Consider the following 14,563-nt stretch of genomic DNA (forward strand, 5'->3'; position numbering starts at 1 on the left):
TGTTTCCTCACTGCCTCCAAGTCCCTGAGCAGTTTTGTTGCTCCTTTGTGCAACATTTCTAATTATTCTTTAATTACTTAGGCCCCGGAAGGATTTACCCCCTTAATTTTCATACACAGGAAGACCTCTGCCGGGAGGAGGCTGCGGCAAGTGGCAGCCGGGAGGTAGACCATTGCCCTCCTCCTGCCCCAACTACAGGAGCCCAGCCACAGCCTGGAAGGAAGCCTGGAGGGAAGTGCCCAAGGAAGACCAGAGAGTGATGGCCTGGGTTCAGTCTGGTCTGACAGAAGATGCAGCCTCTTGTAGGACCACAGCCTGGGGACATAGATGGCATCTGCTCTTCCTGATCTCTTGGACTTCTGGACCAGACTTCTCTCCCTGACATATGTACTCCTCAGGCCACCAATTTTGCATTTTCAAATTAGTTCATGTCTGCCCTGGGGGCCAAAGGCTACGTCAAATTGACCAGTTTCTCCAGCGTTGCCTTCCTGTTTATTTGTTACTGACACCTAAATAAAGTTTTTTTTTGGTTGAAGAAATACTTGCCTATGTGTTTTAATTTAAAAAGGACAGTTTATTTTTGAGTAGGCAGGTACATTTCAAAAATACAAAGTCAAATGAATAACAAGGGGCACCAACACCAAACAACCTCCTCTAGATTAAAAAAGAAAACAATAAATTAAAAAGATAATAATGGTGTTGTGGTAAGTTGACACACAAAACACACCAAAAAAATGCAAAGATGAGCAAACTGTCAAAAAAAGGAGATGTTGATTAAAAAATCCAACCACAAAATTATATAAAAAAAAAAAAAAGATTGGGTAGATGTGACGAATTAAAATATTGTATTGATGAAATGAGCAAAAAGAATAAAGAAATAAGTTTGGGAGAAGTATGTGTGAATATGAGAAGCAAAACAACTTCATTCTTGTAGCATTGAAAAGAAAAAGAGAATGCGCTGCATGAAAGAATTTTTAACATTGCAGCGTGACGAATGTGCTATATCGATTACGAGCGGTAGTTTTACCTGACCGAGCGCTTCCGTCTCAGAATTTTATTGTGAGCATGCGTGGCACCTTGTCTGTCGGACTAGGCTACACACGATCGGAACTGACGTGAACGAATCATGTTGTCGGAAGATTTTATAGCCCACACACTGTCGGATTATCCGACAACGCGGTCCTATCGGACATTGTCCATTGGAATGTCCGACCATGTGTACAAGGGCTTAGAGTCACAGAGCGTTTTGTATGGGCAGCACCGAAAAAAACATACGCAAGGTCTTAGACCACATATGTCAAACACAAGGCCCGCCGGCTGAATCCGGCTCACTTTGACATGGGCCCTCACACTCAGTTTTGCAGCTGGAATGTGGCAGAACTCAATTTCACCACCTCCGGCTCTTGCCCTCTGCTCCACACACATATTCCTGAACCCTGCATTCTGTAAGTAGTGTATTCCTGAACCCTGCATTCTGTAAGTAGTGTATTCCTGAACCCTGTATTCTGTAAGTAGTGTATTCCTTAACCCTGCACTCTGTACGTAGTGCACCCCTAAATCCTGCACTCTGTACGTTGCGCACCCCTAAATCATGCCCTCTGTATGTAGCTTATTCCTGAACAGTGCACTCTGTACGAAGTGCACCCCTAAATCCTGCACTCTGTATGAAGCATTTTCCTGAACCCTGCACTCTGTACGTAGTGCATTCCTGAACCCTGCACTCTGTACAATGCATACCCCTATATTCTGCACTCAGTATGAAGCTGACACTTAAATCCTGCACTCTGCATGCAGTACACCCCATAAACCCTGCACTCTGTATGTAGCTTATTCTTGAATCCTGCACTCTGTACAAAGTGAACCCCTGAATCCTGTAGTCTGTACAAAGAGAACCCCTAAAACCTGCACTCTGTACATCCTGCACTGTATGTAGCGCCTTTCTGAACCCTGCACTATGTAGGAAGCACACCCCAACATTCTGCACTCTGTATGTAGCGCACACCTAAGCCCTGTATCCTGTGCATAGGGCACCCCTGAATTCTGCACTCCGTATGTAGTGCACTCCTGAACTCTGCACTCTGTACGTAGTACACCCCTGATCTCTGCACTCTGTACATAGTGCACCCCTGAACTCTGCACTTCGTATGTAGTGCACCCCTGAACTCTGCACTCTGTACATAGTGCACCCCTGAACTCTGTACTTCGTATGTAGCGCACCCATGAACTCTGCACTCTGTACGTAGATCACCCCTGAACTCTGCACTCTGTACGTAGTGCACCCCTGAACTCTGCACTCTGTACGTAGCGCAACCCTGAACTCTTTACGTAGTGCACCCCTGAACTATGTATGTAGTGCACCACTGAACTCTGTATGTAGCGTACTCCTGAACTTTGCACTCTACATAGTACACCCCTGATCTCTGCACTCTGTACGTAGTGCACCCCTGAACTCTGTATGTAGTGTACTCCTGAACTCTGTACGCAGCGTACTCCTGAACTCTGCACTCAGTACTTAGTACACCCCTGATCACTGAACTCTGTACATAGTGCACCCCTGAACTCTGTATGTAGCGTACTTCTGAACTCTGCGCTCTGTACGTAGTGCACCCCAGATACATTTGGCCCTTTAAGGGCAACGATCCTGCTTATTCGGCCCGCAATGAAATTGAGTCTGACACCCCTGGCTTAGACCCTCGTTCAGGTTTTTGGATTGTGGTTTGTGTGTACTTTGCGGTGGCGACACTGCTATAGCCAAAGCTAAGACATAAAGTTCTGGCTGGGGGGGGACGCTTTACAAACTTAGGCCTCTCTGAAAAATTTCAGGGGGCATGTTCATAGTGATGGTTTTTTTTAATATGAGGAAGGTGAACCGTGCGCCTGATAATCGCTCTCCTCCCACGCTCGGATACGTTAACAATTCGGTGATGTGGGGGGGGGGGAAATGTTTTGTAAAACACACAAGCCTCGGGCACGGTGGTGGCGGCGTTGTTGTTGTCCCAGAGGCAGAGAGTGGGCTTGTCCTCCTCTCAGAGGCCTGCCTAGGTTTGGCTTGTTTTCCAGGCCTGGCTTCCATGTGACCCTTTCTGGAATTTTTGTGAATGAAGCTCTATAGCTGAGAGAGCCTGGAGGCAGATCTGGGCTGAGAGTCTATGAATAAACACATCAATCAGATTAGAAAAACACAGGCCGCCATTGGCTGAGAGGCCCAGGCAGACTGGACGCCGTCCAAACCCCGCCTGGGTTACCCGGGCAACCAATCCTGCTCAGGCCGCTCCAGACGTTGACTGCAAACTGTTGATCACGTTACAAGAGGCGGGGAGGCTGGATACTTAATATCTCCCTTTCAGAAAATCACTGAGCATGCATGGAAAAACAAAAAAAAACAAATGTCCCTCCTGCAAACTGTGCAAACCTTGTGCAGGCCCCAAGTCAGGCCTTGCAACCTGTGCGGCTCTCCGGGTGTTGTGGAACTACAGGTCCCAGCATGTGGCGATGCATTTGGCTATGAACTGTATTGTAATTGTAATGTCCCCCCCTCTACGTTGAAAAGCGCTGTGTAAACTGTTGGCGCTACATAAATCCTGTATAAGAATAATAACGAGAAAGGACTTCACACAGAAAATTTCCTTTTTACAAATCTTGCGCAGGCCTTGTAACCTGTGGCTCTCTGGGTTTTGTGGAACTACAGGTCCCAGCATTTAGCGAATGCCCCCGTGCCTTAAAAATGCACACGCCGCAAAAGGCTCTGATGCATCAAAATGTCCCCTTTGCAAACCTTGCCCAGGCCCAGGCTCAGCCCTTGGGGGCTTGTGGCCCTCAGGATGTTGTTGAACTACAGATCCCATCTTGCGGAGAATGCGCATGGTTATGAGAATCTGCAAAAATGCACACTCCGCAAAAGGCTCTGCGCAGTCCCTGCAGCCATTGGTTCTCCTGGTGTTGTGGAACTACAGGTCCCAGCATGCGGCAACAAACTGTATTATTATTATTATTCAGGATGTATATAGCGCCAATAGTTTGCGCAGCACTTTACAACATGAGGGCAGACAGTACACTTACAATACAAATCAACACAGGAGGGACTAGAGGGCCCTGCTTGTTAGAGCTTACAATCTAGAAGGTATTGTAATTGTACTGTCCCCCTCTACATTGTAAAGCGCTGTGGAAACTGTTGGCGCTGCATAAATCCTGTATAATAATAATAATAATGAGAAAGGACTTGACACAGAAAATGTCCTTTTTACAAATCTTGCGCAGGCCCCGAGTCAGCCCTTGTAACCTGTAGCTCTATGGATGTTGTGGAACAACAGATTCCAGCATGCAGCAAAGTGCTGGGCTATGCATGTCAGAGCAAAAAGGCTCTGGCACATCAAAATGTCCCTTTTGCAAACCTTGTGCAGGACCAGAGCCAACCTTTGCAACCTGTGGTAGACATGTGCGGTTTGTTTCGTACGATTTTATACGATATACGAAATTTCGGATCCAAATTCCATTACAACGGAAACATGACTGGTGTTTTGTTGACCAATCAAAGGTTTTCTTCTGCTGCTGAGTGAGGGTTGGGAAAATGACCTTTTTTTATATGTAAGTGGGAGACTGGTAATGGTAGTCGATGGGAGATTCAGAATCGGACAAAATAAGAATGTCCATTAATATCGTTTTATTATTGTCATAATAATTACAATTATTCGTTATGGTGAAGTTAAAAACTCAGGAAGTCATCACAGCACAGGGATGGTGGGAGCCCCTCATAATGAGCACAGCACAGGGATGGTGGGAGCCCCTCATAATGAGCACAGCACAGGGATGGTGGGAGCCCCTCATAATGAACACAGGAGAGGGATGGTGGGAGCCCCTCATAATGAGCATAGCACAGGGATGGTGGGAGCCCCTCATAATGAGCACAGGGATGGTGGGAGCCCCTCATAATGAGCACATGGATGGAGGGAGCCCCTCATAATGAGCACAGCACAGGGATGGTGGAAGCCCCTCATAATCAGCGAAGCACAGGGATGGTGGGAGCCCCTCATAATGAGCACAGCACAGGGATGGTGGGAGCCCCTCATAATGAGCACAGCACAGCACAGGGATGGGGGGGGAGCTCCTCATAATGAGCACAGCACAGGGATGGTGGGAGCCCCTCATAATCAGCACAGCACAGGGATGGAGGGAGCCCCTCATAATGAGCACAGCACAGGGATGGAGGGAGCCCCTCATAATGAGCACAGCACAGGGATGGTGGAAGCCCCTCATAATGAGCACAGCACAGGGATGGGGGGAGCTCCTCATAATCAGCACAGCACAGGGATGGTGGGAGCCCCTCATAATCAGCACAGCACAGGGATGGTGGGAGCCCCTCAAAATGAGCAAAGCACAGGGATGGTGGGAGCCCCTCAAAAAGAGCACAGCACAGGGATGGAGGGAGCCCCTCATAATCAGCACAGCACAGGGATGGTAGAAGCCCCTCATAATCAGCACAGCACAGGAATGGTGGGAGCCCCTCATAATGAGCACAGCACAGGGATGGAGGGAGCCCCTCATAATGAGCATAATGAATCCGAAGACTGCCATATTGAGAAAGGTATTTTTTGCTTTTTAAATTCATCAAAAAATCGAAATAAAAAAAAAAAAAAAATCTAAAGTTTTAGATTCGACCGATTCTAAATTTATCGATTCGAACATTTTGAAAACGGTAAATTGGAAGAAAAGTCAAAAAAATTCAGAATACGAATTGCAAATACGAATTGAATGAATCACTTCCTGACCGGTGCACGCCAATGTACGTCGGCAGAGTGGCACGGCCGCGCAATTGTCAGTTAATGCGACGCAGTGCCAAATCGCAAAAAGTGCTCTGGTCTTTGGCCAGCAAAATGGTCCGGGGCTTAAGTGGTTAACGAAACAAAATAACTAGATTAACGAATCAAAACAAAACTCTTTTTATTGTTGTCATGCACATGTCTAGTTTTATCATCGTTAATCTACGCTCCGATTTTTGAAGTGATGACGGTTTGGTTCCTTTGATGTAGTTGGCCAACATGAACAAAAAATTAAAAAAAATTAAAACATTTTGCCTAAATGGACTTTCGGGAAGCCATTGCGTGTATTTAGGGGGCTCTACCCACCAGACGCCTGACCACTTTTTGGTCAGGTTTAATGGTAATCTCCTACTTTTTTTTTTTAACCCCTTTGCACCTAAGGGTAAAACAAATGTTAATGCCTAAGCCCAGTTTTGCAACTTTGACATGTGTTAGTAAAACTGCAAATTTTATCACTTTGTGCATCCGGGTGAATTACACCTTTTTTTCTTTTTTTTTTCAGGACAAATTTGGTTGTAAATGGTAATGGATATCCCCTGATTTTTTTTTTTTTTTTTTTTTTTATTATCAAAGGAAAACTGGCCCAATAAAGTAAAAAAAAAAAAAAAAAAAAAAAAAAAAAATGTCTTAAAGCGGGAGTCCGCCGGGACTCCGCGTTTTTTTTTTTTTTTAAAAGCCAGCAGCTACAAATACTGCAGCTGCTGACTTTTAAAATAGTGACACTTACCTGTCCAGCGCGCCCGCGATGTCGGCACCCGAAGCCGATTTCTAGATCGTCTCTCGGGTGCTGCCACCGCCATCTTGGGTATGGGAATCAGGAAATGGAGCCTTTCGGCTTCATTTCCCGGTTCCCTACTGCGCATGCGCGAGTCGCGCTGCGTAATAAGGACGGTCCCCGCTGCCTCTGGGATCTGTGTGTTTCCCAGCAGGCAGCGGGGCACTTGGGGAAAGGGGCGGGCACTTGCGGAAAGGGGCGTAATCTACGCCCCTTTCCGCAGAGAGCTATCCCGGAAGTGGGTGCAGATACCTGTACTGTACAGGTATCTGCACCCCCCTCCCCCCTGAAAGGTGCCAATTGTGGCGCCGGAGGGGGGGAGGGTTCCGATGAGCGGAAGGTCCACTTTAGGGTGGACCTCCGCTTTAAAGCGGTTGTATACCCGCCAATGTGTTTTTTTTTTTTTTTGCCACCTGCAAAGAAAAAGGCATAATGAGCTAGTATGCACCGCATAATAGCTCATTATGAAATACTTACCTTAGAACGAGGCCTCGACATCTGGCCCTATCCATGCAGAGGAGCTGACATGTTCCCTCAGCGTTTCTTCCGGGTATCGCGGCTCCGGCGCTGTGAGTGGCCAGAGCTGCGATATCGTCACTCCCACGCTTGCGCGCGGGAGATTTCATTCCGGCAGGGTCTGGCGTCTGCCGGGCTTTCAGCCGAGAATCCCCTTGTGCGCATGCGCCGCTGCAGTCAGTGGCGCATAGCGAGGGGAATATCTCCTAAACCGTACAGGTTTAGGAGATATTTTTTTACCTACAGGTAAGTCTTATTTTATAGGCTTTCCTGTAGGTAAAAGTAAAAAAATTGATTATACAACCGCTTTAAAATTCAGCTGTATATTTCTTGCTATTGCCATAACCTACCACAAAAGAACAACCCAAAATAAATTCTCCTGCTCCTGCCGATCGCAGCGATACCACATATATGTATTTGTGCATTTTGCTTTTTCTTTTTTATCCTACCTAAAACACACTGATACTAATTTAAACTACTTCAGCCCCGGAAGAATTGACCCCCTTAATGACCAGGCCATTTTTTGCGATACGGCTCTGCGTCAATTTAACTGACAATTGCGTGATCGTGCGACATTGTACACAAATAAAATTGACGTTCTTTTTTCCCCCACAAATAGAGCTTTATTTTGGTGGTACTTGATCACCTATGTGGTTTTTAGTTTTTGCACTATAAACAAAAAAGGCCGATATTTTTGAAAAAAAAAAATATATATTTTTTACTATAATAAATATCCCTCCCCTCCCCCAAAAAAATTGTAAACAACTAATTTCTTCATCAGTTTAGGCTGATATGTATTCTTCTACATATTTTTGGTAAAAAAAAAAAATTATAATAAGCGTATATTGATTGGTTTGCGCAAAAGTTATAGTGTCTGCAAAATAGGGGATAGATTTATGACATTTTTATTATTATGTTTTTTTTTTTTTTTTACTAGTAATGGTGGCGATCAGCAATTTTTAGCAGGACTGCAACATTTTGGCCACTTTTGGCACTTTTTTGGGACCATTGACATCTATACAGCGATCAGAGCTAAAAAATAGCCACTGATTACTGTATAAATGTCACTGGCAGGGAAGGGGTTAACACTTGGGGGCCGATGAAGGGGTTAAGTGTTCCTTAGGGAGATTTCTAACTGTGGGGGGAGGTGACTGACTGGAAGTACTGAGGGGATAGATTTATGGCATTTTTATTTATATATTTTTTTTTTTACTAGTAATAGCGGTGATCAGCTATTTTAAGCAGGAGTGCGACAGATCAGATACTTTTGACACTTGTTTGGGACCATTGACATTATTACAGTGATCACAGCTAAAAATAGCCACTGATCATTGTATAACCGACATTGCTAGGGTGCGATCAAGGGGTTAAATGTTTCCTGGGAGGTGTTTCTAACTGTGGGGGGAGTGTACTCACTGGAGGAGGAGAGAGATCGCTGTTCCTGATCACTAGGAACAGCAGATCTCTCTCTACTTCCCTGACAGAACGGGGATTTGTCTGTTTACATTGACAGATCCCCGTTCTGACTCTCTGAGTAATGATAGTGGGTGGCCGGCAGACATTGCGGTGGCCACCGGCCACGTATAACGGCTCCGGGGATGCACTGCGGGGGCTCCTGCTACAGCCATTAAAGGGACCGCCGTACCAGTGCGGCAATTTGCGCAGCCATTCTGCCGCAATATAACTGCAGCAGCTGGTCGGCAAGCAGTTTAAACAAAAAAATACTGACCCCGGCCTTGACCCAAACACTAACCCCCGCCACTGACCTAGATCAAACCTTTAAAATGTATTTTATTTTATTTTTTTTTAAATTTCTACACACTTTTTTTTTCTCTCTCCACAAGGACAGAGAAAGATACAATGTATCTCTCTTGTCCATTCACAGAAACAAAAAACATGAGGGCGGGTTTCACAGTGACTGATCACTATGATAGCCAATCAGAGGCTATCACAGCAATCAGGTGACCTAGAATCAGACGTTCCAGGTCACAATCGTTAAACTAGGGACCGGGTCTCTCGGTGAGACCCCGGTCTCTGTGCTGGTAGCACGCCAATGTTAGTACAGTGATCCCCTTCTTCTTCGCCATTTGACATTTACACCCAAAAAAGGAAAATAAATAAATCGAAAGACCACATTGCAAACTGAGCATGCAATCCTAACTAGCACTCTTGTTGTGACAAAGGAGAACTTTTTGGTCGGGTTTAACCCTTCGTGAAAAGCCTGGCGCAATAGAGAACCCCCTCCTTTTTTTCCCCCAATGTTAATTGCCATCTGATATTTGCATCCAAGTTAAAAATAAAAAATAAAAACACCACATTGATAACTGGACTCGCAAACCCAATGGAAATTTTTGTTGCGCTGAAACCCAATGCAAGGGCATTCTTGCTGCGCAGAAGAGAACTTTTGGTTCATTTAACCCTTTGCAGAGAGCCTGGAATAATGGTGATCCCTCTTCTTGTTTTATGGAAGGAATTGCCATTTGACATTTGCACCCATGAAAAAAAAATTGAAAAAATAGTAATAAAAAAACTGAAAGGCCACATTGCCAACTAGACTTGCAAATCCAACAAGAATTCTATCTGCGGCATAAAAATAAAACTTTTGGTCTGGTTTAACCCTTCATGGAAAGTCTGGCGCATTGGTGAACCCCTTCTTTTTTTTGGAAGTTAATCACCATTAGACATTTGCATCCAAGTGAAAAAAAATATAATAATAAAATTTGAAAGACCACATTGCAAACTAGACTTGCAAACGCAAGGAGAATTTTTGTTGCGTCAAAAGAACTTTTTTGGTCAAATTTAACCCTTCATGGAAAGTCTGGCGCAATGGCGAACCCCTCTTGTTTTTTGGAAGTTAATTGCCATTTGGCATTTGCATCCAAGCAAAAAAATAAATAAATAATGATAATAAGAAAATTGAACGACCATATTTCAAACTAGACTTGCAAACCCAACAAGAGTTTTCATTGCATTGAAGGAGAACTTTTTTGGTCCGGTTTATCCCCTTCATGGAAAGCCTGGCACAATGGAAAACCCCTCTTGTTTTTCAGAAGTTAATTGCCATTTGGCATTTGCATCCAAGTAAAAAAAATAATAAGAAAATTTGAAAGACCACATTTCAGACTAAACTTGCAAACCCAATGAGAATTCTCATTGAGCCGAAAGAGAACTTTTGGTCCGGTTTAAGTCTTCATGGAAAGCCGGGTGCAATGGAAAACCCCTCTTGTTTTTCGGAAGTTATTTGCCATTTGGCATTTGCATCCAAGCAAAAAAAATAAATAAAAATAAAATAATAATAGTACAATAAAAATTTAAAGACCACATTGCGCCGAAAGAAAACTTTTTTGGCCTGGTTTAACCTTTCATGGAAAGTCTGGTGCTTTGGTGAACCCCTCCTTTTTTTGGAAGTTTATTGCCATTTGCATCCAAGTAAAAAAGAAAAAAAAAATTAATAATGATAAAATTGAAAGACCACATTGCAAACTAGACTTTGCAAACCCAAGGAGAATTCTTGTTGCGCCAAAAGAGACATTTTTTGGTCTGGTTTAACCCTTCACGGAAAGACTGGCGTAATGGAAAACCCCTCTTGTTTTTTGGAAGTTATTTGCCATTTGGCAATTGCATCCAAGCAAAGAAAAATTAAAAATAATAATAATAATATAATAAAAATTTAAAGAACACATTGCAGGCTAAACTTGCAAACCCAATGAGAATTCTCGTTGCGCCGAAAGCAAACTTTTTTGGTCTGGTTAAACCCTTCATGGAAAGCCTTGCGCAATGGAAAACCCCTCTTGTTTTTCAGAAGTTATTTTGCATTTGGCATTTGCATCCAAGCAAAAAAAAAAATAATAATAATATAATAAAAATTTAAAGACCACATTGCAGACTAAACTTGCAAACCCAATGAGAATTCTCGTTGCGCCGAAAGAGAACTTTTTTGGTCTGGTTTAACCTTTCATGGAAAGCCTGGTGCATTGGTGAACCCCTCCTTTTTTTTGGAAGTTAATTTCCATTTGCATCGAAGTAAAATAATAAAAATAATATAATAAAAATTTAAAGACCACATTGCAGACTAAACTTGCAAACCCAAATGAGAATTCTCGTTGCGCCGAAAGAGAACTTTTTTGGTCTGGTTTAACCCTTCCTGGAAAGTCTGGAGCATTGGTGAACCCCACTTTTTTTTTCCGGAAGTTAATTTTCATTTGCATCCAAGTAAAAAAATAAAAATAAAAATGAATAATAAAATTGAATTGAAGGACCACATTGCAAACTAGTCTTTGCAAACCCAACGAGAATTCTCCTTGCGCTGAAAGAGAACTTTTTGCTCCGTTTAACCCTTCGCAGAATGCCTGGAACGGTAATGAAACGCCTTCGTATTTTTTTTATTTTTTTCCTTTCGGAAGTTAATCGTTCTGTAAGAAAAACAAAAAGCGTTTCCGAATGTCACTGAAAGGGTGAAGAAAGGTCAGAGTGACAAATCCCCCCCCCCCCCCCTGGGGTGGGGTGGAGAGGGGGGGTAAGGGAGGGCATGAGTAGAGAAAGGCTGGGGCTTGGAGCCATTGTTGTTCTTATCAGAGGAAGAGGGAGAAGCTTGATTGACAGCTGGAAATGTGATCCTGTGAAAGAGACACACAGCAAAGGGGAGGGAGAGAGAGAGAGAGGAGAGGAGAGGGAGAGAGAGAGAGATGGATCAGTTTGGATAGGAGGCCCCTGGAGGAGAAGAGGAGGAAAAGCCACACAATCCAGCTCTGTCAATGCAGATTACAGCTTGCACAGGGGGAAGTGCTTGCTAATAATTAATGTTTTTTATTCAATTTGGAGGGAGTACTCTGAAGCTAGTCACAATCAGGTGGGTCTTTTTTTGCAACTTTTTTTTTTTCCCCCAGTAATGTTGCTCTCCCTCTGTTTGATAGTAAGCTTTGATTGCATTGCAATCCCCCTCTCCTTTCCTCTCTCTCTCTCCCCTCTCTCTCTACTCCCGTTAGGTGCATTGCAAGTCTTGTTCATCGCCATTACTAGTTGTTGCACACGTTTGCAAATCACAGATCTCCACTTGCAGCCTGGGGGGGAGGTGTAGATATACAAAACAGCTCAAGACTTCCGCTTCCACTGTTTATATTTGCAAGTTTGTTTATTTTATTTCATTTCTTTTTTTTTATTATTTTTATTATTTCTTTTTTTTTTTTTCTCTCTTCCCTTTTCCTGAGCTGTTAGCCATCCTCATGCAAATGTAGTTCGGGGGGCACTAGAGGGAATTTTTATGAATGAGATCAGGGAGAAGGTTGATTAGCTATGCAAATGCAAGCCTTTCATTCATGTTTTTTTTTTTTTCTTTCTTTTTTTTTTTTTTTTTTTTTCCTAAAGCCATTTTGCTCCCTGGAGGTTGCTGAAAGCCCAGATTCAGAGGAAAAAAACAGACGATAAATGAGCTCGATACCCCTTTTCTGACTTAAGATTTGCGTAAAATCTAAAGGGATGGATGGATTTTACGACCAGCAAGTGCCTTACGTGGTCACCAATGTGAGTCTTGAGAAAAGTTTCTTGATTGTACCTAGAAGGGTCACTGTTGCTCATTAGAAAGAAAAGAAAGTTTTCTATCTGTATTACTGTGCTAACTGCACTTTATTAAAGTGTTGTTTTTTTTTTTACATTTTATTGGCTTAGGCCCCTTTAATACCTTTTGTAGACTCTTAGCTTGACTATCTTCCTATAGTTTTTATGCTTTTTTTTTTATTTTTATTATTATTATTTTTTTATTGGTTGAATTAGATGGACTCTTTTTTCAACCTAACTATGTAACCATTGCTTTTAATTTGTATGTAGTAAATATAAGTTATCTTTGTCGTACAATTGCTTCTGCACCTAGCTCTACATTACAGCGGGGGTTAATAAGGCTTTTATGAGCTAGGACTTGCTTGCACACTGGATTTTATTCTTCTTCTTTCTTTTTTTTTTTTTTTTTAATGAGGTTATTTATGGGTTTTGTAAGTCTGTGGTGGCTACGATGGCAGGGAGAGGTGTGCAGGTCTTGCATGGTTTTTAGTTGACTTTGTCTCAAAACAGTGATTCTTCTGCTGTTTTTAGAATACGAGTGGGAGAGTTTGCCACGAGAGGACAAGCAACACCAGAAAAAGAAAGTTTTTGAGCAGAGACCTGGCTCATGATTCAGAAGGTGAGAGCTGTGACGCACTCTTTGGGATATATATAATTTTTTTTTTTTTCCCCAACCAACGCATTAGTAGGGCATTGTCTATCTGAATCCTCCTACTAAAATAACAACGTAGTAATCTTTCTGCCAAGGGTAACCTACATTGGTAATTAAGACGATGGAGACTTTTTGCTGCTGGCAAACCACAAGTCCCAGCACTGTTTTTAGTGAAAACCCTCCTACATCTTGGTGATTTTATAGCCATAGAGTAAACTGTTTACGTTGGTAATTGCTAGGACAGTCAAGTCTTTTGCTACTGGCGAAGTCCCAGCAACATTTTCAGAGCAAACCCCACTGTGTACTGCTAGGTCTACTACTTGGTCATCTTCCTACCTATGGGTACTCGTCAAGGATTGACAGTTAGGGTAAACTGTTCCTCTATACCAACTATCCCTAAGTCAATCCAACCTGTCTGCTGCTGGCGAACCACAGGTCCTTGCAACATTTTCATAGCAAACCCCACTGTGCCCTGCTAGGTCTAGTACTTGGTCATCTTCCTACCATAGGGTACATGTCAAGGATTGATAGGACAATCCAGCTGTTTGCAGCTGGTGAACCGCAAGCCAGAGAAAACCCCATTGTGCCCTACTAAGTCTACTACTTGCTAGTCTTCCTACCTAAGGGTAAACTGTTCCCTGATGCCAACAATTCCCAAGTCAATCTATCTGGTCTGCTGCTGGTAAATCACAAATGTCAGCAACATTTTCAGAGCAAACCCCACCGTGCCCTGCTAGGTCCACTACTTGGTCATCTTCCTACGATTGGGTACACTTTGTCAGGGATTGCTAGGACAATTCAGACTTTTCTTGGTGGTGAACTAAAAGTCTAAACAACATTTTCAGAGCAGACCCCATTGTGCCTGCTAGGTCTACTACTTTTGTAGCCTTTCTACTATAGGGTAAACTGTTCCTTTTTAAATAAACCATTCCCAAGTCAATCCAGCCTGTCTACTGCTGGCAAAATCACAAGTCCAAGTACCATTTTTAGAGCAAACCCCACTGCTGGTGAACCACAATTCTCGGCAAGATTTTCAGAGCAAACTCCATCGTGCCCTGTTAGTTCTACTACTTGGTAATCTTCCTACCATAAGGGAAACTGTTCATCTATGTCAACCATTGCTAAGTCAATATAGCCAGTCTCCTGCCAACGAACCACAAGTCCCAGCAACATTTTTAGTGCAAACCCCACCATGCCCTGTTGTATATACAACTTGTTAATCTTTCAACTGTAGGGTAAACTGTTTTATCT

At 43.2% G+C, this 14,563-nt stretch overlaps 1 protein-coding gene across 4 annotated transcripts in view; it reads left to right on the plus strand.

Annotated features, from left to right (window-relative positions):
* Positions 1-11,653: 11,653 nt before the first annotated feature.
* ETV1 (ETS variant transcription factor 1) overlaps positions 11,654-14,563 on the plus strand; it is a 104,100-nt gene continuing 101,190 nt past the window's right edge. Inside the window, exons 1-3 of one of the 4 annotated variants that reach the window (XM_077490709.1) lie at positions 11,654-11,956; positions 12,472-12,627; positions 13,192-13,279. In XM_077490709.1, coding sequence (XP_077346835.1) covers positions 12,583-12,627; positions 13,192-13,279 — 133 coding nt within the window. In that variant the 5' untranslated portion in view covers positions 11,654-11,956; positions 12,472-12,582. Of the gene's footprint in view, positions 11,957-12,054; positions 12,233-12,471; positions 12,628-13,191; positions 13,280-14,563 lie in introns of those variants that run through there. The other 3 variants (XM_077490705.1, XM_077490708.1, XM_077490706.1) reach the window with 3 other exon arrangements.

This window comes from Lithobates pipiens, unplaced genomic scaffold (assembly GCF_037356315.1).
Source record: "Lithobates pipiens isolate NorthernLeopardFrog02 unplaced genomic scaffold, aLitPip1_a1.2 Scaffold_19, whole genome shotgun sequence".
In the NCBI taxonomy this organism is placed as follows: Eukaryota; Metazoa; Chordata; class Amphibia; order Anura; family Ranidae; genus Lithobates; species Lithobates pipiens.